We start from the raw sequence: 26,534 nt of genomic DNA on the forward strand, positions 1-26,534 counted from the left end.
GGAAACCTTATGTCTATAAACTACGCCTATAACTTTAGCCAAGAAACACGTGCATGTCTGAACAAGGGCGGGGGAATCCTCCAAACATCGCCTACAGCAATGATTAGAGCATGTGGCTTAATTTTTAATCAGCTGAGTTGTTAGGCAAGGGCTATCAGCAAAGTGTATAAACACAGAATGGGGTTTGGCCTTTGTTGTCCATCGGGGGAAGGGAGTAAATATTTTCTTTTTCTTTCGGGGTTACTCTGCCTCCTCCCTTCTGAGGTAGATTGATGTGGATTATAAAGAAACTTGCCCTCACTTTCTGCAGAAAAGGAGTCTGGTGGAGGGGATCTGAAGACGCTTGCATGAGAGTCAAAACGAGTTTTGAATGGCCTCTGAGTTGGCGGCCAACCTCCTGAAATCATATTGTCTGAAGTCCCTTGGAGTTCCTTTTCTGAGGACAACAACGGCAGTCAGTCTATTTATTGGTTTCAGTTGCTATGAAGTGACCGTGCTCAGAAGTGAGGCTGTTGCCCTTAGCTACACATTTCTTTGCGGGCATAATCTTGTATCACACAGTACCAGATCAGCAGCTGGGCAAGGCAGAGACCCTGATGAAATATGAATATGATGATGATGAAATATTTTCCCAGTGTGAGCTTCCTTTTATAAGATAGGTTGTGGTTAATTCAGCTTGGAAATGACACATGACCTTTTCAAAGGAAAGGGCTGACTTTATTTGAACACTGTCCTCTTCCCTCTCAAGTAGGGATTTGCTTTTTTATTCTGAGATGTGTCAGTTAAAATGATGTCCTCTGAATAGTCTTATTCCTGATCGTACCCACCTCACGGGGTTGTTGGGTGATCGTGGGGGATGATGTATGGAGCGTACTTGATAGCTGGTAGGCAGGGCTGGTATAACTAACGGTGGTTGCTGCTTGTTGTTCTCATCGTGGGAAGGGAAGACTCAGGATGCTGGTGCCTGTCTTCAGATAATGAGTATTTTTGTTTCATACTCTCCTCCCTCCATGCCCATCCCCCCCTTCCCTCCTATCCTGTCCCATTCCACAGATTAGATATTTACATTCTGGGTAATTGTGGAGTACATTTCTACTTTGAATTTCATTTACTACCTTCTGTCACCTAAGCTCTTTAATCCCTCCTCTGTTTTGTATCTCATCTTCCATTTTGAGAGGAATCTTCAAGTTTTGATATTTATTTTCAACAGAGATCCACTCTTAATTTATGCAACTTTCCATTATGCACCAATACGATATTGGGGGAGGGGGTATCTTCATGTATCTTCTACCCAGAATCTATTTGCACTCTTTTGTCTCCTTTTCTTAAGGCAGTTCCAAATGCACCCCATGTGTGCTGACGTTTGAAAAGGCTGTAAAATTAAAGCTACGTAATTATGAATACTAGGAAAAAAGGTTTTGACAACTTTTGGTGGCATTTAATTCAAGTTAAACTCCTCTCATTCAAAATAATAAGCATAATGTTACTTATTATGTAAATGAGGTGGCAAGGCAGATGTTTTTCATCCTGATGCATTCACTGGGGATTAATACATACAAAAACTGAGCAGGAGGGGCTGTGTTCAACCTGGGAATTTGAATAAGGGTTGAGCAACGGGAAGGATGATTACTCTAGAGCTGCTCTGTTCGATAGGGGAGCCAATAACCACATGAGGTTATTTAAATTTGAGTCAATTAAAATGAAATAAAATTAAAAGTTTTTCACTCACATTAGCCGTAATTCATATGCTCAATAGCCACATGTGGCTGGTGGCGACTTCTTGAAGAGCACAGATATAAAACATTTCTATTATTTCAGAAAAGTTATGCTGGACAGTGCCGCTAATCACAGAGAGATTAAAACAGCTAGGGATGCCTGTGGATTCCTCTTCTCCATTGGAACTTTACCCATGAGGTTCTCTACAAACGTTCAGAAAGGGTGTAGATCCATAAAGAGCTAAGAGATTAAAGAGTTATGATCAGGTTGCTGCGGTGCTTCTTGAACTTTAAATGTGCAACCATATCACCTGGGGATCTTCAGGTGTAGATACTGAGTAGGTCTGGGGTGGAGCCTGAGAGTCAGCATTTAGATCTGGCTCCCAAGAGCTGCTGCTGCTGGTATGGGGACCACACTTGGAGAATCACGGCTTTACAGTGATTTCCAATCTTGCCTAGATAGTAGCATTATTACTTGAGTAGGTTTAAAAACCACTGATGCCTAGCTCTCACCCCCAAAAGATTCTGATCGAATTTGTCTGGGAGCGGGTAGTCTGGGCATCACAGATTAAAAAAAATCCCCAAGTGATCACTCTCCTGGTGATTAAAATTTAAGAGCCATTAATGATGATAAAGCAAGTCTGTTAGGTCTGAGGACCTGAAGCATTGGCTTCACCTGGAAGTTTGCTAGAAATGCATATTCTCTGGCCCAGATCCTGTCCTGCTGAATCATAACCTGCATTTTCAACAGCTTTCCCCAAGTGATACCCTGTACGTTAAAGGTGAGAACTACTGTACTGGATAGCCTTTTAAAGGAATAATTCATTGATCTACCTCTATGCACTTTAAAGAAATTCTTTCAAGTAACAAGTTCTGTTAGTTCCTAAAAATACTGAGGCATATAATTTAGTCCATCCTTATGCCAGATTACTGAAGCTTTATTAGATTTTCATTGCACAGACACAAACTTGGTGGTTTCTGCTTGCGTTGTAGCAGAAGGTATCAATAATCCAGGCAGAGCGGAAACTGTGCACTTTCAAGTCTCAAGCAGGAGGTCAAAAATAACCAAAGCTTTTAAGGAACCAGTTCCACATGTTTGCATAAAATTTATTATTCTAGATAAATTGCTCTTCCCTTTTTAGGTTAATGTCTTTTGATGTGAGAAAATTGTATACTTCTAATCCATTACCAGATACACAACATGGTTACATTCTTAATTTATGTAACTGCTCGTTATGCAACACAAAGGTCCTGGAGGGGGGGGCAGGAAGGGACAATAACGTCTTGATCAAGGGGGGAAAAAAGTTTCTACGATTGTGTTTTCCTAATAAGTCTCTCCCAGTAGTATTTTAGGGGAATAGTGCCAAAGATAATTATAATGTAGAAAGGCCAACTACGTGATGGATTAGAGCAGTGCTTCTCAAACTTGCATGTGGTAGGAATCCCTTGGGGATCATGTTAAAATGCAGACTATGATGCAGTCAGTCTGGGGTGGGGCCTGAGACTGCGTGTCTAACAATACAGGTGTTGGGATGCTACCGGGCCATTGACCACATTTTGAGTAGCAAGGGGTTAGATGGTTCTTTCAGGACACCTTTTTGAGAACTCTCAGCTCAATGACTCAAAACATCAAATGGTCTGGTATAAACAATAAGAAGGGTGATTTTGTTGAAAGTGCTGATTTGCTAATTTGAATCATCTAAAAGAGAGACATCAAAAGGTCAGAATTATTCATAGATAGATCCATCATTATCGGGAGGCTAATCGGGAAATGAAGTCATTTAAGGCAAAAGCAAAATAGTAACACAAATACCTCAGATGACTACTAGGGCAAAATTTTCAAAATGTTGCAAGCTGTCTGCATGCTTGAAGTAGCAATTTACATGCATAATTAGGTGCAATCAACAGTTTTGAAATGTAATATATTTTCTGAGCCCATATTTACTTACGACAGATGCAAAAAAAAATCTGTGTCCCCAAAAAATAGAAGGGCAGAGAAAGAAAAATATTTGCATTTAACAGTGGGACTCTTTACAAGCACATGCCTAAATTTAGAACAAATTTAGTTGAAGTATTGTATCTTTATTTTGATTTAATCTTCATTTAAGCCTTGAAAGAAGTTCACAAACACATTTGGAAGTGACAAGCATGTAAGAATAATAATTTACCAGTCAGCTGTTCGAGCTCCTGTTGGACCTGACATGTATTTTTTACTTCTACACTGGGGAAGGAAAATCTGACATACTCAAAACTTCATTGCACAAAACACCACACTGACTTTCTTCCTGTCGTCAGAAGGGGCTTCATTCTTTGAAGATACAAAATATCTTTTAGAATAATTTATATAAAAAGATTAAACTGACAATTTCTTCTTCCTAAATCAAGGTCCTCAGATGAGTGCTCACCGTGCATTTCTATCATCTTACTATTTTCAGCCTAACAGGCAATGATTGTGGAGTGCTCACTATGCACTAACACACACTGCTAAGCACTTTACACACATAATCTAATTTACTGTTATAAAAATACTGTAAGAATTGATTTATTACAATATACTGGGGAGGAAATGGAGAGTAAGTACTTCTTTGGAGGCACAGAGCTCTATATGTTTTTGGCTGATGTATTATTAACATTAAGGGTCATATCCCATACAGTGAATTTCAGACTAATGCAAGCTCATTTTATTTTTAATAAGTTCCCAACTTAGAAAATGAGCTTGAAATCTGGTTTTTAGAAATTCTGAAGAACAGCGAATGAGTAATTCAGTCCCCAAACTTTTTTCTTTGCAAGCGCATGTTCACATTGCAATATCCAGATTGGCTGTCTACACCGCTTAAATTAAAGTGGCAATTAATTTCTGTCACATTTACAGGCAGAATCAGAGATTAAGAGATTGAATTGAAGGATAGGACCTAATGATATGTTCTTGTGTAGCTGCATCTATTGAGACAGTGTCTTGATCTGGAAAAGTTGTCTTAAGTTAATGCAAAGCAGTCACGAACAATGCAATTTTCTAGTTTCACTGGGTAAGCGTTATCTGTGATACGTTATATGTTATGGAAAAAAGGCCACCCTCTGCTAAGAAATGCATGAATAGTTCATTTATCTGCTGATCCATTTGGGGGCATTATGGAACTCAAAGCCCAGAACAATGGGCTCTATTTAATATTAAACAGGTTCTTAATAACCTGCTATTTCTCTCCATAGCTGCTGGAGGGTCCGTCCTGGACGTGGAGTTGCAGTTAGCAGGTCCTGCGAAGTTGTAAGCTACACCCAGGACCAAGTGGTGTTAAATTTAGAAGTCATGCTGATCACCTGACTGTCGGTGAGCCCCGATTTAAGAATTTCCAAGTTCTACCCTTGTCACCTCTATCTATCTGTATTTGCAGACGCAGCTCGTTGCTTGGCCTGGGGTCACCACCGGAACCTCCTGGAGACCTGCCCTGCGGAGGACGCCCTTCCAGCACAGGAGAGCTCGCCACTTGGGAGCGGCGGCGCCCAGTTGGCGCCCACCCCGGGGCACACTGCAGTCAATGCCTGGCGGCGCCTTCTCGCTTCGCCCTCCGCCTCCCCCATCGACCCTCTCTGGCCGACCTTTACGCCCAACTCGGGCGCGCTGCGAGCCTCGCGTCCTCGCCGTCCACGCGGGGCCCCACCCCTTCCCGGTTCCTGCCCGCGATCGGGCCGGAGGCGAGGGTAGGTCGATTTCCTGCCGGGAGCTGGCGGCCGGCTCCGCTGCTTCTGCGCTCCAGTTCTCCAGCGCGGGGCTGTGTGGCGCGGAGCCGGCGGCGGCGGCGGAACCGACCGAGGAGCGGGAGCCCGGGGACACACTCACGCACGCTCCGGAGGGCTGACCCCAGAGACACGCTCGGCGCGGGGGGCGGGGCGGGGAGGGGGGAGGCCGGGCCTGCGCCGAGGTGGGGGTCGCCGGGGCTTGCGGGTGGGCGCACCGGCCCCCAGCCCTCCGCATGCTCCCCTCCCGCCGGTCCTCGCCGCCACCACCTGGCGCAGGTCGGAAACCCCTCCTTTCCTCGGCTCCTCGGCGCCGGGGCGAGGGCAAAGGTGAGGGGTCGGCGCTTGGTCAGCGGGCGGGGATGGTAGGGCTCACTCGCACCTGGCAGCCCCTATTCCTTGTCCGTTTCGCCCGGCCGTTCTTCCAGTAACTTTGTTCCGGAGGCTGGAGGGGAGGGGAGACGCCGAGGGGCCCCAGGAGAGGCTGGAAAGCACCGCGAATCTGGAGGCCCGGCTGGAGAGCAAGTCCCCGGGCGGCCCCGGGGCTGGGCGCGCGGCTGGGAGGCGTCGCCGCCGCCGCCGCCGCCGCCGCCGCCGCCGGGATGCGCTCTGCTTAGCGGGGCTGCCGGGGGCGCCCGAAGGCCACCGCTCCAAGGACACGCGGCCCCCCGCTCCCCGCGCGCCCCGGCCCAGACGCCGCCAGCGCCCGAGCCGAGCGGGCGAGCGGAGCTGCGGGGAGCGCGGGCGAAGGGCGGCAGGAGGGAGGGCGCGCGGGAGGCGGCCCCTCCTCGGCGAGCCATGCGTGCCACGGGCAGCTGAGGAGCCGCCGGGCGCCGCTGCCAAGTCCCCGCTCCGCTTTTGTCTTGCCCTCCAGTGAATGGGAAGATGGAGATGGATGTTGAGGGAGTTTCTCCGCGCCCGGAGCCCATCCCCCGCTCCCAGGGGGCTGGCGGAGCCTGCCAGGCGCCGCCACAGCCGCCCCAGCCCCAGCCCCAGCCCCAGCCCCAGCCCCAGCCGCAGCCGCAGCAGCAGCAGCTGGCTCAGGATGAAGTGCCCGGCGAGAGTGCAGGCGCGGAGGACAGCGACGATCCCGAGGCGAGACCCAACAGCGAGAAAGGAGAGAGCAAGGTAGGTCCACAGTGTTGGAGCTGTGACACCTTTTGAACAAAACCGAGGATCTCTAGTAGTGGCTGTCACTTTAACCCCTCCGCTCCCCCCCACCCCCTTCCCTCGTTTGTGTGGTGGTGGGGGTTGCAGATGTGGGGAAGGCGTGCGGTTGAGGGGAGTCGATGGGAGAGAGTGACTTTCCGAACTGGAAGGCGTGTGCAGGAGTCTCTCCTGGTTTCCGTATTCAGAGGTGTGTGCAGAGAAAAGTCTTCTGGTACATGCGATGTGATGCCCAGGGTAGAGCACAGCGCCTCGGGAGAGCCGTGTTGAGAGACCTTTGCTTGCCCACACAGTATAACCAAGGCTTATTTAGATGATGTAGGTCAAGGGGAAGCGTGTCTTCAGGAGCTGCCAAGTGGCTTCCGAGACTCCTTGGAGGGAGGTGACATCAACCTTAAGATGGCAACAATGGGAGCAAAGTTTGGCTCATTTGCAGAATGGAGAGCGCTGCCTAACCCAGCTCTAAACTCGAGGTCCTCCTCCTCAGCCGGCACCCTCCTAGCTAGGAGGGCAGGGACCAGGTGCCTGGAAGCAGATGAGCCCTGGAAATCTTTCGCAGCCCTGCTGTGTCATTGTAGACCAGGGGATAGCTACTTCTTACTGTGGAGAGGGGAGTTCTTCAGGTAATTGGATTCCAGTAAGAAATTGCTCAAATGCCATCATTCTCTGGTGCTGATGTTTCTTCTGTTGAGAAAATTGTAAAGTAAAGGAAACTGCATAGAAAATACTGCCTTGGTAATATTATTAGAGTGTATTTATAACAGCTTGGTCTCTGAGCATAGTCTTTTCCCATTCACGCCCGGAGTTCCGTTTTGTGGAAGCTAGCGTTGTTTAGTTGTATCTGTGTAAAGTGTACACATGCATTTGTTAATACGTTTTGAAACTGACTGCTAATGTTGGGAAAAAGTTGGTGTGACGAATCAGGATACCTGAACCCAAGAAGGGTCAGTCAGTATACTTTGTCACTTTTGATCGCTTAGAAATGTGCAAGAAAATAGCTACTTCGCCTGGTTAGAGGAGAATTGCATGTCATGAGTGCTCCTTCTAGGAGTTGCCTTGGTTTCTGTTGGACCTTCCCGAAGGTCCTAGTGGATTAAACAAATATCTGAAACACGTTGGGATCACGTTGAGTGTTGCTGTTCTGTGTTTGGAGACAGGCTCACTTAACAAGTTGTTATTTGCAAATGTTCAAAATTGTTTTGCATTTTGAAACTGAGGTAAGGATTGACATTGTTGTTTATCTACCCAAATCGATATTGTAATTTAAATGGCAGGCTACCATGGAACTGGAATTTGAACACACACTAGACCGAACCGGGGTGCCTTACAAATGCATACAAGATTTACATTGTAAAAACTATGATGAATTTTAATATTCTGATATCCTCAGCTTTCCGCTTGCTCTTGATTTCATGAATATTTAATTCTGTCATGACTGCATATTTACTACTTTAAGTGACTGTGTGCGCTCAGTTTTATGAAATGACCGTAGCTGAGTATCATATCACCGAATCGAACTTTAAGTGTCTTTTGCAAGATAGGTGTGGGGAATAATTAAAATATACAGCCAGTGCTGCTGTTTCCATATTGTTGGTTCATATGCCCTGAGCATGAGAAATTCCTGCCATCAGCAAAAATCTGTGCTTATTTGTTTCCCTTTGATGCACCATGCAGACTGTCTAATGTTCTACCGGTTGTGAGGAATAAGGAAGGCAATGCACTACAAAATTACAGCAGGTGAAGACAGGCCTGAAAGCGGGTTGATTACATATCGCTAATTAGCATGTTCAGATAATTGAGTATTCCACTGATGTGATTTGCTTTACGTTTGTCTGCAATTTCTTGAGGTGGAAACAAAATACTACCTTTTTCCCTCCAGGTGTTTGCCTTAAAAAATTGTGTTGCAGGGCGCCTGGGTGGCTCAGTTGGTTAAGCGACTGCCTTCAGCTCAGGTCATGATCCTGGAGTCCCAGGATCGAGTCCCACATCGGGCTCCCGGCTCAGTGGGGAGTCTGCTTCTCCCTCTGACCCTCTCCCCTCTCATGCTCTCTCTCAAATAAATAAATAAAATCTTTAAAAAAAAAATCGTGTTGCATCCTTCTCTTAAGCCAGAAATCAGCTGTGTTAACCCTTCGTTTACCTCTGGTACTCTCCTACTGGCTCTTCTGAGTTTGAGGACGGTTGCTGTGTTTCAGACTTTAATAACTCTTTTTGTCTTTGATGGATACTAAGGCAAGTTATAAATTGATTTTTCTCAACAAATCCTGCTTTCATTAGTGGGAGGGCCTTTGGGTGTCTGACCAAATTATTCTACTAAAATATAAATGGAAGACAAAGTGGGATAAAGTGGAATGTGGTTTTACCAAGCTGTTTGGGGTGAAGTGGGGCTATTATCTTGATAGGATTTAAACACAATAATGTACAAATGTAATGCAATGAACTATTGTATTTTCTTTTCACTCATAAACATAATGAAATATGAATTTTGAATACTTTATTATTTGTCTTAAGTCTTTCTCGGAGCAAGGGTACTGTAAATAGGATGTCAGTGGATAAGGCTCCCTTCCCCACCAAATAAAGTGTCCAGGGAGTAATGGCATTTTTTTTTTTTTTTTTCAGATTCTGATTTGGGGGCCATGATTTATTTTCTCATGAATTTACCTCAGTTGTCTTATCGGAAAAGAAATCAGAGCTTAGTGCCAGATCAGCTTGTCTCCTGAATTGCAGGTGCACCGTTATACATCCTCAGAAAGTCTCTGAAATAGGAGGAAAGGTTAGAAAACTGGATCAGTCAAAGGATTTTTTACACCAGAGTTCCATGATGTGACTGGCACTTTCTGTTCCTAGAATAACAATGCCCAATTCTTCTCTACCAACTACTCTTAGGAGAAATGTTAAAGCAGCTACATGCTGCATATGCTTTGATTCCATGAATTGACATAGACCCTAAATCGACCATTTATTCCTCCTCTGTGCTTTCAGGCAGGTTTATATTAAACCTTTACAAAAACCAGTTTCCTCTTCTTGCAATGTCATCCAAAGACAAGGTGGTCCCCCCTTTGGGGACCTACTGAGATATTTCCTCACCCATTATCTCAAGCACTTCTTCCTCGTATCAGAAAAGAGTTTCTCTAAACTGGACAGAACTCTTTTCTTCTGGTCTTGCAGATGCATGGTCATGCCCTTAAGTAAGAGACCTTCCCGTCCTTGAAAGAGTTCTCCACCCTGGATTTGATCATCCTCAAAACTTTCTTGCAGTTCTCTGTAGGCCTTAGATATTCCATTTCTTAGGGCCATTCAAAACTTTTCTGCAATGCTTTGCTTATGCTAAATAACTCTTGGATAAGTATTTCTGAAACTTTCTTTGGAAAAGTTAGTGTTCCTTGTGTTGAGGACCAGCACCTAGTAATTCACTACATCTGTGATACCTAGTTACTTATACAAATGTGTGAATTCTTCCCCTGATCCCAGATGAGTGATGTAAATGATTCTGTTTTGCTTTAGCTTCATCTCATTCATGTATTCTCCCCTTTTCTTCCCCTCTCTTTCTCTCTCTTTCCCTCCCCACCAGAACACACACACACACACACACACACACACACACCATTTACCGCGAAGCGTATGTTTATGGCCCAGATGTGAGGTATCATGACCAAGCTCTCTTCTTTGTTCAGTTGTCGTTAAAGCCTTGGTTTGCAAAATATGTTCTTGTGGTTTTGGACTAGAGAGACTCTGTGCTGTTGCTACCAATGATACTTCACTGATGAACATGACTCAAGATTCTCATTTCAGCAGTCGTGCTGTCCTAAATCGTCAGTCTTAAAGGAGGTTGCTGTAGGGAATCTCTTACCCAGCCTGTCGGTACATTTTTTAAAACCTTTAATTTTGAAATGACTAAATTTATAGAAGAGTTGCAAACATAAAACAGAGAGTTCCCATATACCCTTTACCCAGCTTCCTCTAATGTTAACATCCTTCTTAATCATGCTATCGTGTATATCCCAATGAAGAAATTAACTTTGGCACAGTACTATTAGCTCAACTTGTCCAGTCAATGTTTGTTGAATGAATTTGCAAACGTATTGATGTTTTTCATTTTCTCCTTCTAGGGTTTAAGACTTTCTTTATATCTGAAAGGTCTTTGAGAGAGTATTTAAGAGCCAGATTTGATTGGGGTTAACTATTCCCCCCGTTTTTCTGGTGGGTAGGAGCAGCTTGCGAAGTACAAAGGTTGAGGTCCCCGGAGCTCTGCATCCTGCTGCAGTGAGCCCTATGGGAGTTACAACTTTGGCAAAGCTCTTGAGTGCTGTTAACTTATGGGGAGTGATAGTCTTCTTTTTTATTTTATCCTGAAAAACATTCCTGTGCCAGGTAAGATAGGGTTTGTCAGTACACAGAGGACAGCAAAGTCTCAAGTGGCAAGTAGAGGAGAAAAGGCAATTGATAAAATCAAGACAGTTCACTTTGATGCATAACCCCTTGGGTGTTTGTTTCTGGTGTGAAAAATAATGGAAACCCCCTCATGTTTGTATTGTCTTAGCCAGGTGAACTCTGATTTCCAGCACAGAAGCAGAAACTTGCCCACATTTGACACGATGTCATTGTGATTAAGAGTGTTGGCTTTCTGATTAAGAGTGAAATCAGAAAGACCTGCATTTACTCTTGGCTCTGTCTTTCACTGGCTCTTAACTTCAGTAAGATCCTAACCTTTCCAAATCTCAGTATTTTCATCTGTAAAATAGGAATAACAGTTATTATTATATAGCTTGAACGAGATAAAGTGTATACAATTTGTAATTCAATGCTTCATAGGTACTGATTGCTCAGTAATTGTTAATAATAATTGTGATCATTATTATTACCTTTGTGATCCAGGGTTCTGAAAAGGATAATGAGCTGGGGCTCCAAGTCACCTAGAATTTCCAGTTTGCCAGAGGTTGTGGGGTTGGAAGTGGTACAGACAATCAAACAAAGTTGGTGCTCATTGACCTGATTTTGCCCTGTGGGCCTTGAGGTCTTTTCCTGGTGGGCAGGAGGTTAGGAAAGAGTTATCCTTTATCTTGACTTGTCAACACACCTCTCCTCTCTTATCGGGAAAGCCAAGGAGGACCAGGATAGAAGGCCCCCACATCCCAGTCTAAGCCCCAGGGGTACATGCAATAATAAAATAATAGAATAAATAATAAAATAATAAAGCAAATGCATAGCCCTGCTTTTACACATGACATTTATGGCTTCTTGGGAGAAGTAGGTGGCATGTTTTAAGACTTAAAAAAAAATGAACTAAAAAGTTGTATCCTTTAGGGCTCTTTGTTTGCAAGCAACAGAAACTGACTTTAATTTGAGCAAAAAGGTATTTTATCGTAAGGTTGTAAGGTAATCGCAGAATCAAAGGAGAAATGATAAAACTGGTTTTGAGAAACACTGAAGCCGGGGGATCTCAAAAAATCTAAGTTGTACAAAGTGAAGAAAGGGCTCTCAAGGGCACTGACACAAGAATAAATTTCGGCCATCTTTTTGCGTTTCTGTCACTCTACTCAAGAGCCAAAGTCCAGGGCAAGGTTATCCAATGGACCTTGCTTGGATCAGATATCTGCCTCTTGGTCAGGGAAGAGTGGGTATTACGTTGAAGGTTCTTGCAAATTTTATTCTTTGGAAGGGGTATAGTCCCTGGAGAGGAAAATCAAGGTGCTGTTACCAGATCAAGGGGAGTGGATATCAGGGGGCAGAACAACTGGTATAACTCCTCTCTTAGAGAGGGAGAGGAGGGGATGGGAGGAGAGGGGGACGGAGAGGGAAGCAGAACAGGAGGGAGAGAAAAGAAAAAAAAAAGAGAGAAATAGAGGCAAAGAGAGAAGGCGAGAATCAGACAGATACAGACAGACAAATACACTTAAACAACCTGAAATATTTTCTTAGCATTAATTTCCTACCATTTGAGAAGAAAGAATACAGAGGAAAATTAAGTCTTCCATTGCTTGTGTACAGGTTAGTTTTCCCACTTATAAAATGAAATCCGTGATACATTTCACATCTGCTGAACAGATAATCTCAGGATGAATGTGATTGGGCTCTGATGTTTTAAAATATAGATCTTCCATGGAACTCATACCCACTGGAATGAAATACATTAACATTTTTTTTGTCTGCCCTGAATTAAAGTAATTTGGTTTCCTGCTCAAAGCCCTAAAGCATTTTCTTTGACTTTTGAATCTACATGTCAATATATTTCTGTGCTTACATTTGGACCTTACATCCTACAGAGGGAGTCCTGCAGGAGGAGGCACCATGGACAGTGTGTTCCTCATTTTTCGATGGCAAATGTTGGAGGTGAGCTGTTCATTCCTGAGCACACACTCTTCCAGCACCATGCCTGGCACATCGTGGGCCCTTATTAATAGCAGTTTATATTGAATGCTGCCTTGATGTGTCAGTCCACACTCATTATACACCTCCTAGATGCTGGGATCACAAACTTGAAAGAGAAACCCAGTTTCATGGAGGAGACACACTTATACACAGATCAGGATGCTGTAGGGTGTGAGGACCATCGGAGAGATGAGAACACAAGGCAAATTCTTTGTAAGTGGGGACACTTAACACATTTTCTTTAAAGTGAAGTGTTGACCTGTCTAACAAGCTTTGGAAGTAGCTAATTAATGAAACGAGACTGGGCAATATAGAGACACTAACTAATAAACGACTCCCCTTTCTTGGTTTGCTTCCCCAATAACTAAAGGTGCAAGTCAGGTCCCATTCACAAAATCAGTGGCAGGGTCTGCCCTGTCCATCCTGCCATGCTTCCCACTCCACCTATTTCGTAGGATTGCATCCTCCCCATGTGAGACCCTTAGTATTTTCTGATCTATTTTCTCTTTAAAGTGAGGTTTCCTGGCATAATTTACATGTAGTAAAATCCACCCTTTTGAAGTGTACAGTTCAATGAGTTTTGACAATTGTAAATACCTGTGTAGCTACCACCCCAAACAGGATGTGGAAGGTTTCCATCACCTCCAAAGACTTCTGTTGTGTCCCCCTGCAGACAATTCCCTCATCCCACCCCAGCTTTTTCCAAAATTTCATATAAATGGAGTCAAATAGTGTATAGTCTTTTGCATCTGACTTCTTTTGCCAAAAAAAATGTATTTGGTATTCACTCATTTTGATGTTTGTATCAGTAGGTTCCTTTTTTTTTTTTTTTTTTTACTGAGTAGTATCTCATAACACATATTGTTTGTCCATTCCTCTGTTGATGGACATTTGGGTGATTTCTGGCTTTTATTAAGAAACATTTTTTTGTGGACATTCATTTTTATTTGTCTTGGGTAAATTCCTAGGAATGGGAATGCTGGGTTGTATTATAAGTGTATTTAACTTTATAAGAAGCTGCCATAGCTGTTCTAAATGTACCAGTCCAGCGTGCATTCCCACCATCAGTGCCTGAGAATTCCAGTTGTTCCACAACATTACCAACACTTGGTATTGTCAATATTTTTAATTTTACTCATACCAGTAGGTATGTAATGATATCTTGTTATGGCTTCATTTTGTATTTCCCTATTAACAAATGATGTTGAACATCTTTTTATGTGCCTGTTTGCCATCTGTATTTTTCTTTGGTGAAAATTCTGTTCAAATCTTTGGCTGTTTTTTAAAAAAAATGGATTATTTGTATTCTATTATTGACACAAATTATTGTTTCACCAAGGTTTAGGTTTCACAAACCTGGTGAACCTTTGAGGAGATTACAAAGAAGGGTCATCTTGAGTTTCCTTTCTTGGGGGTTGTTGGCAAACTAACATTTACGGGGTGTTTTTCATGTGCCAGTCATGGAGCAAGGTAGATTCACATTGGGTGATCTCATTTTATACTCCATGGTAAGCCTGTGAAATAACTATTATTAGCCCTGAGGTCACCCAGCAGGGGAAGAATTTAAATTTAAGTCTGTCAGACTCTTACTCTTTCCACTTCATCAGGTGTGACTCCACACCTGATGAAGTCCTGATGTGGCCTGTTCTCCACAATTTACTGGTTAGTTTCCCAGCCCAGACTGCTTTCTCTGCTCTGGGGGTTTTAAAAGCTGCCCTGAGGCGAAATAACACTGCCGGCATTGACATGCAAATCAGGACACTGAGCTTAAGGCAAAAGAGTGCTCCCAAGTTTTATTTCAGTCCTGAAAAAATCCTCTCCACATCATAAGGTAGAAAGGTGAGAATTCTCCAGAGAAGTGGAAGGTTTGAGGTATTCATTTACATTTTAGTACCCAAGGATGTCCATCTCTCTCAGCTAAATTGTGGTGCTATGGTTACCCAGAGGGCTAGGGTGGGACTAACCCCTGGGAATCAGATCTCAGTTCAAACCCCAGTTTTGATCCCCCAGGCTTTGCGGACTTTGGGCAAACCATGGGAACACTGTTTTGAATTCTCTTATCAGTTAAGGTGATGGATAAGTCCCCCTTACTGCACCCGAGTGTTATGAGGATGAATTGCCTGTAGAGTGACCAGCTCATTCTGCCCCAGGAACCTCTGGGTCCCAGGTAAACCAGGAAAGTTGGTCACCCTGATTACAGGATACATATAAAGCACGTGGATCATTGCAGACTCTTAGGATATGAGAGCTGTCACTGTTGAAAGTGCTCTGGGGCATTCGATCCATGAGTCTGAAAATGACTCATTGTATTTCAGAACTAATGAGGCTCTGTGAATGATTCCAGGTTCTCCAAAGTGACTTAAAAAATAGTTCAAAACAAGGCTCTGCATTCAAATTGGACGAATATCATTACTTTCCTGAATAAGTGGCTGTAGAACTTTCTTTTTTTAATTTTTTTTTTTTAAAAGATTTTATTTATTTATTTGACAGAGAGAGAGACAGCGAGAGCAGGAACACAAGCAGGGGGAATGGGAGAGGGAGAAGCAGGCTTCTCGCCGAGCAGGGAGCCCGATGTGGGACTCGATCCCAGGACCCTGGGATCATGACCTGAGCTGAAGGCAGACGCTTAACGACTGAGCCACCCAGGCGCCCTGTAGAACTTTCTAAAGCAGGTCCTTATAAGCCTCCAACCCTGAAGTAAGTGTGTTTTAGAAAGTTGGTCTTCAATCTGGCTCAGTCGATGAAGCATCTGACTTTTGATTTTGGCTTAGGTCTTGATCTCAGGGTTGTGAGATTGAGCCCTCTGTTGGGCTCTGCACTGTGTGTGGAGCCTGCTTAAGATTTTCTTTCTCCCTCTCCCTCTGTCTCTCCTCCCCTCCACCTGACCCCCACACATTCTCTTTCTCTTAAAAAAAAAAAATTGCATGGTTGAAAAATCCTAAAGGAGAACACAGGCTGTAACTTCTTTAACATCGGCCATAGCAACTTCTTTCTAGATAGGTCTCTTGAGGCAAGGGAAACAAAAGCAAAAATAAACTACTGGGACTACATCAAAATAAAAACTCATGCACAGCAAAGGAAACAATCAACAAAACTAAAAGGCAACCTATGGAATGGGAGAAGATATTTGCAAATGACATATCCAGTAAAGGATGAGTATCCACAGTATATAAAGAACTTATAAAACTCAACACCCCCAAAATGAATAATCCAATTAAAAAATGAGCAGAAGACATGAATAGACATTTCTCAAAGAAGATATCCAGATGGCCAACAGACACATGAAAAGATGCCAACTTCACTGATCATCAGGAAAATGCAAATCAAAACTACAATGAGATATCACCTCACACCTGTTGGAATGGCTAAAATCAACAACAAAAGAAACAACAGGTGTTGGCAAGGATGAGGAGAAAGGGGAACCCTCTTGCACTGTTGGTGGGAATGCAAGCTGGTGCAGGCACTGTGGAATATAGTATGGAGGTTCCTCAAAAAGTTAAAAATAGAACTACCCTACTATCCAGCAATAGCACTACTAGTTATGTACCCAAAGAATAAAAAAATACTAATTCAAAGGGATACATGCACCCCAATGTTAATAGCAGCATTACATACAATAGCCAAATTATGGAAACAGCTCCAGGTGTCCATTGATTGACAAATGGATAAAGAAGATGTAGTAAATATACAATGGAATATTACTCAGCCATAAAAAGAATGAAATCTTGCCATTTACAACAACATGGATGGAGCTAGAGAGCATTTTTCTTTTCTTTTTATTTTATTTATTTTATTTTTTATTATGTTAATCACCATACATTACATCATTAGTTTTTGATGTAGTGATCCATGATTCATTGTTTGCGTATAACACCCAGTGCTCCATTCAGTACGTGCCCTCTTTAATACCCATCACCAGGCTAACCCATCCTCCCACTCCCCGCCCCTCCCCTCTAGAACCCTCAGTTTGTTTCTCAGAGTCCATAGTCTTAGCATTTTTAAAGATTTATTTATTTGAGAGAGAAAGAGTGCACTCACACACGAGAGTGGGGAGAGGGGTAGACAGAGAGAGAGAAGCCTCAAGCAGACTCCCCACTGAGTGTGGAGCCTGATGCAGGGCTTGATCCCAGGACCCTGAGATCATGATCTGAGCCAAAATCAAGAGTTGGACACTTAACTGACTGAGTCACCCAGCTGCCCCGGAGCTAGAGAGTATTACACTAAGTGAAATAAGTCAGTCAGAGAAAAGACAAATACTATATGATTTCACTCATATGTGGAATTTAAGAAACAAAAGAAATGAGCAAAGGGAAAAAGAGAGAGGCAAACCAAGAAATAGACTCTTTTTTTTTTTTTTGACTGCAGACGTTTATTATTTTTTCCAATTTTCTACTGTTTTTTTTCTTTTTTTTAACTGCAGATGTTTATTATTATTTTTTCCAATTTTAAGAAATAGACTCTTAACTATAGAGAAGAGACTGATGGTTACTGGGGTGGAGGGGTTGGGGGGCTGGGTAGTTGGGGGGGATGTGTTAAATAGGTGATGGGGATTCAAGAGTGCACTTTTTGTGATGAGCACCAGGTATTGTATGGAAGGGTTGAATCACTATATTGGCACCTGAAACTAATATTATACTGTATGTTAACTGAAATTTAAATAAAAACTTAAAAAATGTCAAAAAATTGCACGGTTGGTGGGGTTGGTGTCACTAAGGATCAGACTCAGTATTTTTCATGGGCTCTCAGTTGGAAAGAAACTGCTCTTGTAGGGAAGATAATGGTACTTGTGTGCTGTGACGTGCTTTTTTTTAAATTCAATTAGCCAACATATAGTACATCATTAGTTTCAGATGTAGTGTTCAATAATTTATCAGTTGCATGTAACACCCAGTGCTCATCACATCGCGTGCCTTCCTTAATGCCCATCACCCCATTACCCCATCCCCCCACCACCTCCCCTCCAGCAATCCTCAGTTTGTTTTCCAGAGTCAAGAGTCTCTCATGGTTTGTCTTCCTCTCTGAATTCTTCCCTTCAGTTTTCCCTCCCTTCCCCTATGATCCTCAGCACTGTTTCTTATAATCCACATACAGTGAAACCATATGATAATTATCTTTCTCTGATTGACTTATTTCACTCAGCATAATACCCTCCAGTTCTATCCCCATCAATGTAAATGGTAAGTATTCATCCTTTCTGATGGTTGAGTAATATTCCATTGTATATATGAACCACATCTTCTTTATCCATTCATCTGTTGATGGACATCTCAGCTCTTTCCACAGTTTGGCTATTGTGGACATTGCTGCTATAAACATTGGGGTGCTGTGACTTTGAATCCTGGTTCTGTCCCTTCTAACTGAACTCTTGGACAAGTTACATTTTCTTTGGACCTCAGGGTTGTCAACTGTGAAATGGCGATAATATTTTTACCTTTCTAAGAACTGTCTATATTGGAAACAAATTCAGTAGTACATGAGCAGTCTTTTGTAAGCTCTTACACAAGTCTCAGTGTGTGTGTATGTGTGTGTGTATATAAGTCTCTGTTTTGCCAGATAAATGAGGTTTTCCCCCCATGGTTTTCTGTGACCCTATTTAAGAAATTGAGCAGAAATGTATCTCATTAACGTTGATGGGTATTAAAGAGGGCACGTATTGAATGGAGCACTGGGTGTTATATGCAAACAATGAATCATGGAACACTACATCAAAAACTAATGATGTAATGTATGGTGATTAACATAACATAATAAAATAAAATTTAAAAAAAAGTGCTGGAATTTGGGGTCCATAGGAACATGTGGTCATTCCTGGGAAGGATGTCCTCAGATGATATTGGGTGGGTTCAGGTGTCTGGGAGGTCCAACGGGCTGAATTTGGACTGTGGTATTCTGGGAACATCACCAACAGACTCTGACAGCTTGCTGTCCTGCCCCTCTGCCGTGCTTGCTCTTTGGAAGACAGTAATATCGGTGTTTTTGTTTTCATTTATTTATTTTTTAAGCTTTTGGAGTTCACCCTGTCCTACCCAGAGCCTTTGCCCAAGCCATTTACTTTGCCTGGAATGTTCTCCCAAACCCCCTTCACTTCCCTGTCACCCACTTAATCCCAACTCAGCCTTCAAAATTCAGCTTAACACCCAAGGAAACTTTTCCTTATTTGCACATGTCCCTGCCTACTGCATAAGTCAGGTCCCTGCCGTTATGGTATCATACGTTCTTAATTGTATAATTAGCTATTTAATATAAGCCATGAGGATAGGGACCAGGTTTGTCTTTTTCACAGCTATTTCTCTCCCCGCCCCCAACACAGTATATTGCATGTGGGAGGCCTGCAAATATATTTTTGATGAATATGGTTGGGTATGAATACTCATTTAGACCATCTTTTATTTAATACCTACTTTCTACCCCAGAATGGTCCCTCTTCTTATGCAGCCCACATTCTAGGGGGAGAGACAGATACTAAACAAGTAAATAACTAAATAAATACAATAGATAATAAGTAAACAGCTAAATATATAATATGACACCAGTGGCCCCCTGACTGTCTGGCTACAGGCATATATTTAGCATCCCTGCTTAACCATATTTATACAAGAGCATCCATTTTGGGCAGTAAAGAAATAACTACAGGACGCCTGGGTGGCTCAGTCGTTCAGCGTCTTGCCTTCGGCTCAGGTCATGATCCCAGGGTCCTGGGATTGAGCCCCGCATCGGGCTCCCTGCTCTGCGGGAAGCCTGCTTCTCCCTCTCCCACTCCCCCTGCTTGTGTTCCCTCTCTTGCTGTCTCTCTCTCTGTCAAATAAATAAAATCTTTAAAAAAAAAAAAAAAGAAAGCAATAACTACAAACCAGTCTGTTTTCTGGAGTGGCCATCTATCTGGTGGCCTCAGAACCTGGCTACCTCTTCTACTTCTCTCTCCTTCTGCTAGAGTTTAAGTTCTCACCCTATTGGCATTATGAAATCACAGCACCTGTGTCACCAGCTCCCCGTCCTGTGTTCATGGCAGACGTGTCTAGTTCATCACAGCCGTCTTTCCTAATGAGTTCAGCCTTAGCCTCGGAGGCAGATATTCATTATCAACTGGAGGTGGCCTGCGAGATGAAGCTGTGGGGCTCTCCTTGCCCTCGGCTTACGGCGTTCCCGGCAGTGCTTTCTCACTTGCCTGGACAAGACACTCAATCCTCGGCAACCCCCACCCTCCCACCCTCAGTTTCCAGACCTGCATTCTTTAATCTGGTAGTCGGTAGACACATATGGCAATTTAAAGTTAAATGGAATTAAAATTAAATAAAATTAAAAATTCAATTCTTCATTTGTATTAGCCACACTTCAAATGCTTTAAAGCTCTAAGTTGAAAGCCTCCCCCATTGGGCAGTGCGTATCTAGAACATTTCTATCATTGCAGAAAATTCTTTTGGGTAGCCGTGTTATGGACTGACTTCAGCTCTCCAGGCCTGCCCCAGCCGTTGTTGACTGAAATCCCTCTGAGATGCTCTGAAACCAATCCTTTGACAAGGATGAAGATTTTGTGACTTCCTAGGGTTTGGTTTAGGTTCTTGGTGAATTACTTACAAATTGTCTTTGAACTACTTATATTGTTGTGTATAGAGGCTGCCTAGAGCAAGATCTCATTCAAAAATATTGTCTAGTGGTGTTGCTATTTTTACTTAGGTGTTCCACTGAATCTTGGTATTTGTCCTTGGCCATAATAGAAAACAGTCTCTGGTAAAGTGGTTCCAAGAGATGGCTTTTCTATTATCCAAGGTCAAAGCCTTTATTAGTGGGTAGTTGAACCTGTGGCTGAAGCACCATTGACACCTCTTCTTTGCCATTTACTAATGATTGTCTTCACACTGTGGGGATTCCGGTGATGATACTTGTCAGAACACACAGGCAGAGGAATCTTGCTGAGAGCCCAAGTCTGATATCATCACAGAGCTCCTACGCTTGCAACAACAATGCAGGGAATAATTTTCGAATTATATAATGGATAAAGATTATTAAGTTACAAAGTTATACCCTTAAGGTGTCCTATTTTTCTTTTTCTTATATCGCTCAATATAATTTCAAGTTCGTGATGATTATTAGGGATTTCAGGTAGAGATAACTAAGAAAAATAGAGGACATAAAAAAAAAAAAGCCTGATAATGAAAACTTCCTTTTTAGACCCTTTTTATATTTCTTTTTTTCATTCATAAGTGAAAAGAGTGATCTTTTTAAGATTGGAGGAATACTGGGGAGTGAGTCCTAAAAGATGCTAATATGGGACTTGCTGTGCCTTTGTCTAGCACATTATTTGCCTGTTAGCAGGAAAAGAGATGGGAAAATGGCCCCAGGGTGAATGTGGTGAATTTCCTCCCTGTTAGGATGAAAATTTGAATGACACCTTGAAGTGATTTCAAACTCTTTTATTTACACAGTTAGCTGGGAGGCCCCTAGGCGTCATATGCAGAACGCAGCAATGCTTGGAAAATGGTGAGATGTGAGCACTCGCTCCTGTATCCCAGCTGTGGCTAATAATCTGGACCAGGGAGTGAGAAGGCAGGTCACGGAACAATCGTCAAGAAAGAAAAAGGGCATGTGGCGAGGGCAATAATCCTGACACCCTTTGAGTATTTTTATGTACTATTTAAACAAGTATTAAACACACAGAGGTACAGAAAAATTAATATATCTGCCAAAAGTTAGAGTTGTAGCCAAGGCAACCATAATTGCCCATTAGTCATTCCCTTCTTATTTCTTTATGTCTGAGCTAAAGACAAGGAGCTGGAGCTCATTTGGGAGTCTTGTGCATCGCGGCGGGGGCGGGGGTTTCCCTTTTCACCACTGGGATGTTTTGAGGGTGAAGGGCAGAATGGTGGCGTCCGTGCTGTCAATGGCTTCAAGCAACTCCGAAAGGGGCATGTCCCAGCAGCAAGACGAAGGGAAGATCAGCTGACAGGTGGGTGTTCGTCCCTGGGGCCTCCTTGCTTTAAGCATCGTGTCTTCCCAGCTCCAACGCACTCAGAAATGTGCCGATTCTAGCTCCGAGGGACCGCCGAAGTGTGGGACGGTCACTTGGCCAGTTTTTCTTCCACTTCCAGCTTTCAGGCCATTTTGGAATTCAAAGAAACCTCCTCATTTATGGCACGGTCCCTGAATTCCGCGGGGATTTGGTATCTGCGGCAGTGTCAACATGTCACATGTTGATTTGCTGGTGTGTATCCCTCTAGTGAAGGAACACGAGGCAGAGAAAAAAGGAAATCCTTGAGGGAAAAGCACTACCGAAGACTTAACATTTCACTGCTGCTGTGATGTTTGAAAATAGATGTGAAGTCTTTATTTTGGTGCCTCAATTTAATTGTGGCCTAGAGCTGAGATTTGCATCTCTGTGGCTATCAAATGTAGAGATACGGCAATGAAGTAACACCACACGCTTGGCTCGATTAGTTTTATGTTTTCGCTTTTTCTTTCGGTGTCAGTTGTAGAACAGCTATCTTTAAGAAACTAGAAGTTCTGGGAGGGGTTAATTTCATGCTGTATTAAGTACCAAGGTCTAACCTTCTTCAGGGCTAGGCTGTGTGTTGAGTGCCAAGTAGGTAAAGCCGAGTCCTGCAGAAGTAATGTTCCAGCTGAGGATCATATTACTTTCTAAAAAAATAGTCTGGCTTTCTGCTGATGATTCATCAGAAAAATGAGCATGGTAATTGAATTGGGGATTTAAAAGGATCTCAAGGAAAACAACCACATTCGACTGTGGGCGCTGTCGTAAGAAATCCTGTTAATGCGCAGTATGTAAGGCAACAGTCTCTCGCGGTGGACTCTAGCAAAAGCAGGCTAGGTAGTTTTTTGCCCTGATCGGTTACAAGAGGCTGTCCGTCACTGCTGTTGAATCAGGGAAGGGTTTGAAAACACTGAGTTGAAAAGTGAGTCTCACTGTGGATGCCTGCGATGCCTTCTACATGCTGATTTTTTTAAGACTGTGGGAAGGAAATCTGGGAAGATGACAATCAGAGAAACTAGCACAGAGAAATTTTCTGAGGAAAGTCTTAGTCTCCTGGATAGCGTAGCAGTGATGACTGTGATAGCATGCATAGCCACTTCGTCATGGAAGGGAACAGATTTCGGTCCCAGGTGTATGAAGTATTGGTTTGTATAGGTTGAATGAAATAACCACTTTTGGGCAAGTTAAAGATCTAACTCTTCTCTAGAGCAGTTCTCAGCTGAGGCAGTTTTGTCCCCCACACCTCAGGGGACATTCAGTGGTATCTGCAGACACTCCTGGTTGTCAGTCAGGGGTGGGGAACTCCTGGTGTGTAGGTAAAGGCCCTGGATGTTGCTACACCTCCTACAGTGCATGAGACAGCCTCCGACAATGATGAAGCATCAGGCCCAAAGTGTCAGTAGTGCCAAGGTTGAGAAACCCTGATGTAGAGAATGTTCTGGACCTTTGGGTCTTGACTTTGTGTATACTTTATGGGGATATTATTTTGAGGAAAATGTTAAAGCAGAAAATATCTAAGGCTTTTCCTTGTTACAGAGTGTCAGGACTCCCAAAGATGTGAATTCATCCTTTTGCCAGACCTAATAAGAAGAGATGAGTCTGAGGAGAAAGTTCTCTACACCAAGAATTCTGAGTATTGTCTTCGTTTTTAACAAAACTGACACTCATTGAGACTCTTTCTGTTGCCTCGAAGATGTAAGATGGGAATCCTCCTCCCTAAAAATAATTTCCGTAGACTGTAACAAAGATTTTCTCTTTCACTGCCAAAATGTATATGCTTCTTATTTCCAAACCAGTGAGTTCAAATCCTGTAGCTGTTATCCCCTTATTAAATTTTGCTACAAGCACTTTCTTATCTTGTACAGTATGGATTAATCCATGCTTATAACTTTTCACATCAAGAAAATCATTGTATCCGAAGTAGTTTACATGTTGCCTTCTTAAAAACACAACAGAAGGCTAAGAATATTTAGCCCTAGAAAGTATTGGTGACCAACTAAATAAGACATGTTGGAAAAAGACAAGCTACTTAAACTTACCCAGTGGTTTAAAAGCTGTTGAGCAAGTGTATGAGCAGTCCAGATTCCATTTTTTAAAAATTTTGGTAAGCATGAATAAGGCAATACTGGGTCAAGAAGGAAATTTCTGTAGACCTCACTCTAAATCTTGAAAGATTTAATCTACCAAATTTGTTATTTTAACTTTATTAAGCCAAGAAATTAGCAATCAGCATACATGAGATAGCCAGGAAAGGGTCCCACGTCAGTCTAAACATTCTGAGCCCAAAGTGAGAAGTGTAATACTTTATTTCAGGGGTTGGCAAACTTTAAATGTGAAAAGCCAGATAGTAAATATTTTCAGCTTTGTGAGCCATTCAGCCTCTGTTTCCACTTTGGTGTTATCCTGCGGAAGCACTTGCAGACAGTTTGTGAATGAATGGATGTGGTTGCATTCCAATGAAATTTTGTTTACAGAAACAGGCATTGGTCCTACTTTGGTCCTGAAGACCTAGTGTACTTCCCGATCTGTTTAATTTAACCCAGACAGCCTTATCATGGGCAAATGCGTAATTCCTGTTGCATTTTTTGCAGTGATGCGTATTATTTATGGAACCCCAGCATTATCTTCAAAGACTCCTGGTTGGGAATCATTGCAGGATGCACTTAAGTGTTGGTCTACACAGCATCAGCAACCTCAAAGGCCAAGAAGACTCTATACCCACAAATTGACTTTGTCAAACAGTGATGTGGTGTTCATGGAAATTATCTGATAGGGTCTGTGAGCTTATTATAAAAATACCATGTCATTCTTTAATATTTGCTAGATTTCAATTTAGTGAAAAATCAGGTTGGAACAAAAAGAAATGAGCCATTTCAAAGGGGGATTCCCCACAGACTGGAACCATGCCACAGACTGCTGGTCAGAACAGTGGCTCTCACTCAACAGTCATCAAACACTAAGCGGCTCTGACCTTGGTCGTGGATTATAAGGTATGGCCCTGTCTTGTTCAGCTGTGTTCCGGGTCTTCCTGATACTGTTTTCTGATGTGGGGTTCTGTTATTAGGCCTTGTCTGTGTGTCAGCTAATGTAATGTAAGAGCGAGTGATGGTTCCTGCAACCTGTGAAGAGAGAAATGAGCCACCCTAAGTTCCTTGCTTTCTGTTCCTCAGTGATGACGCCGGTGTGATCAAACACTGTGACACTTCCCACAAGCCAGCTAGTCTCCATGTGGAGGCAACGAGAGGTTTCTTTTCCCACCTCTTAAGTGCCCTCAGTCAAGAAAGATAAAACTGAAGTAGTCTTGTGTGAGAGTTCTCAGTCATGGGATGGGAGAGGCTCAGTGTCCCGTGCAGCGGCACAAGCATAAAATTGCCCTGAAGTCTTCATTTTATGTGAAATGTGAGGCTCTTAAGAAATAGTGTCTGATTCCCTGAATGAAGTAGCTGCTATGTTCAATTAGCCATTTTTTTTTTCTTTTCAGTTCTACCGGTAGACACACACACACAGAAAGAAACCTTTAAATTTGCTGTTCGCATAAGCCAATAACCAGTTCATGAATAAAATCTTTGCTGCCTTGTTAAAAAGAGTCTGTTATACATATACAACTGATTTCATCATATGACTGGGTTGAAGAGAACTCAATATAATACTTAGATGACCTCTGGCACAGTCTTCCCCTGTTTCCAGGAAGCATTAAAAACAACTAAAGATAGGCAAAGCTTTTCAGCCTTAGGGAGAGCTAGCTAGCTCTCTCTTCTCTCTCCTCCTCTTCCTTCCCCTCCTTCTTCCTTCCCCACTCCTTTCTTTCTCTCTTCTTCTCTCTGTAAAACAAGCTAGTGAATCAGTTATCTACTGCTGCATAACAGATTTCCCCCCGCCCCCATTAGCAGCTTAAAAACAGTAAGCATTTATTATTTCACACACAAGTGTTTTTGTAGTTCAGGAATTCAAACAACTTACCTGAGTGGTTCCAGATTGGGGTCTCTCAAGGAATTGTAGCACACACATGTCAGCTAAGACTGCACTGATAATGAAAGCTTGACTGGGGCAAGACGACCAGCTTCTAAAGTGACCTCGTCATGTGGCTGGCAAGTTAGTGCTGGTTGTTGGTAGGAGGCCTGAGCCTCTTGCCATGTGAATCTCTCCTTAAGGCATCTTGAGTGTCCTTACAACATGGCAGCAGGTTTCTCCCAGAACAAATGTTCAGAGAGAGGAAGGTAAAAACCAGGGTCTTTATGACTTAGTCTGGGAAGTCACACTGTGTCATGTTTGCAGTACCCTCCTGGTTACACAGATCAGCCCTGTTAAGTGTGGCAAGAGACAGCACAGGCTATGAATACCAAGAGGTGAGCATCTTGGAGGTGGACTCCTGTAGTCAGCTACTTGGAAGGATTCTTCAAATTACTACCTGGCCTTAGTTTTCATTTGCTTGGAGACAGAAACTTTAGCAAAGGTCCTTTCTAAACCTAGGGAGGCCATAACTAACCTAGGCTTTTCACATAAACAGATGTGAAACTTAGCATATATCTGATGGATGCAGAATTTTTTTTTTCTCTATTAGCGAT

At 42.9% G+C, this 26,534-nt stretch overlaps 1 protein-coding gene across 1 annotated transcript in view; it reads left to right on the forward strand.

Moving 5' to 3' along the window:
- Positions 1-26,534, forward strand: part of RBMS3 (RNA binding motif single stranded interacting protein 3) — a 1,498,583-nt gene that overhangs the window by 175,445 nt on the left and 1,296,604 nt on the right. Inside the window, exons 6-7 of the mRNA XM_032408843.1 lie at positions 5,105-5,411; positions 6,322-6,575. Of these exons, the coding sequence (XP_032264734.1) occupies positions 5,105-5,411; positions 6,322-6,575 (561 nt within the window). The remainder of the gene's footprint in view (positions 1-5,104; positions 5,412-6,321; positions 6,576-26,534) is intronic.

This window comes from Phoca vitulina, unplaced genomic scaffold (assembly GCF_004348235.1).
Source record: "Phoca vitulina isolate PV1807 unplaced genomic scaffold, GSC_HSeal_1.0 scaffold10, whole genome shotgun sequence".
In the NCBI taxonomy this organism is placed as follows: Eukaryota; Metazoa; Chordata; class Mammalia; order Carnivora; family Phocidae; genus Phoca; species Phoca vitulina.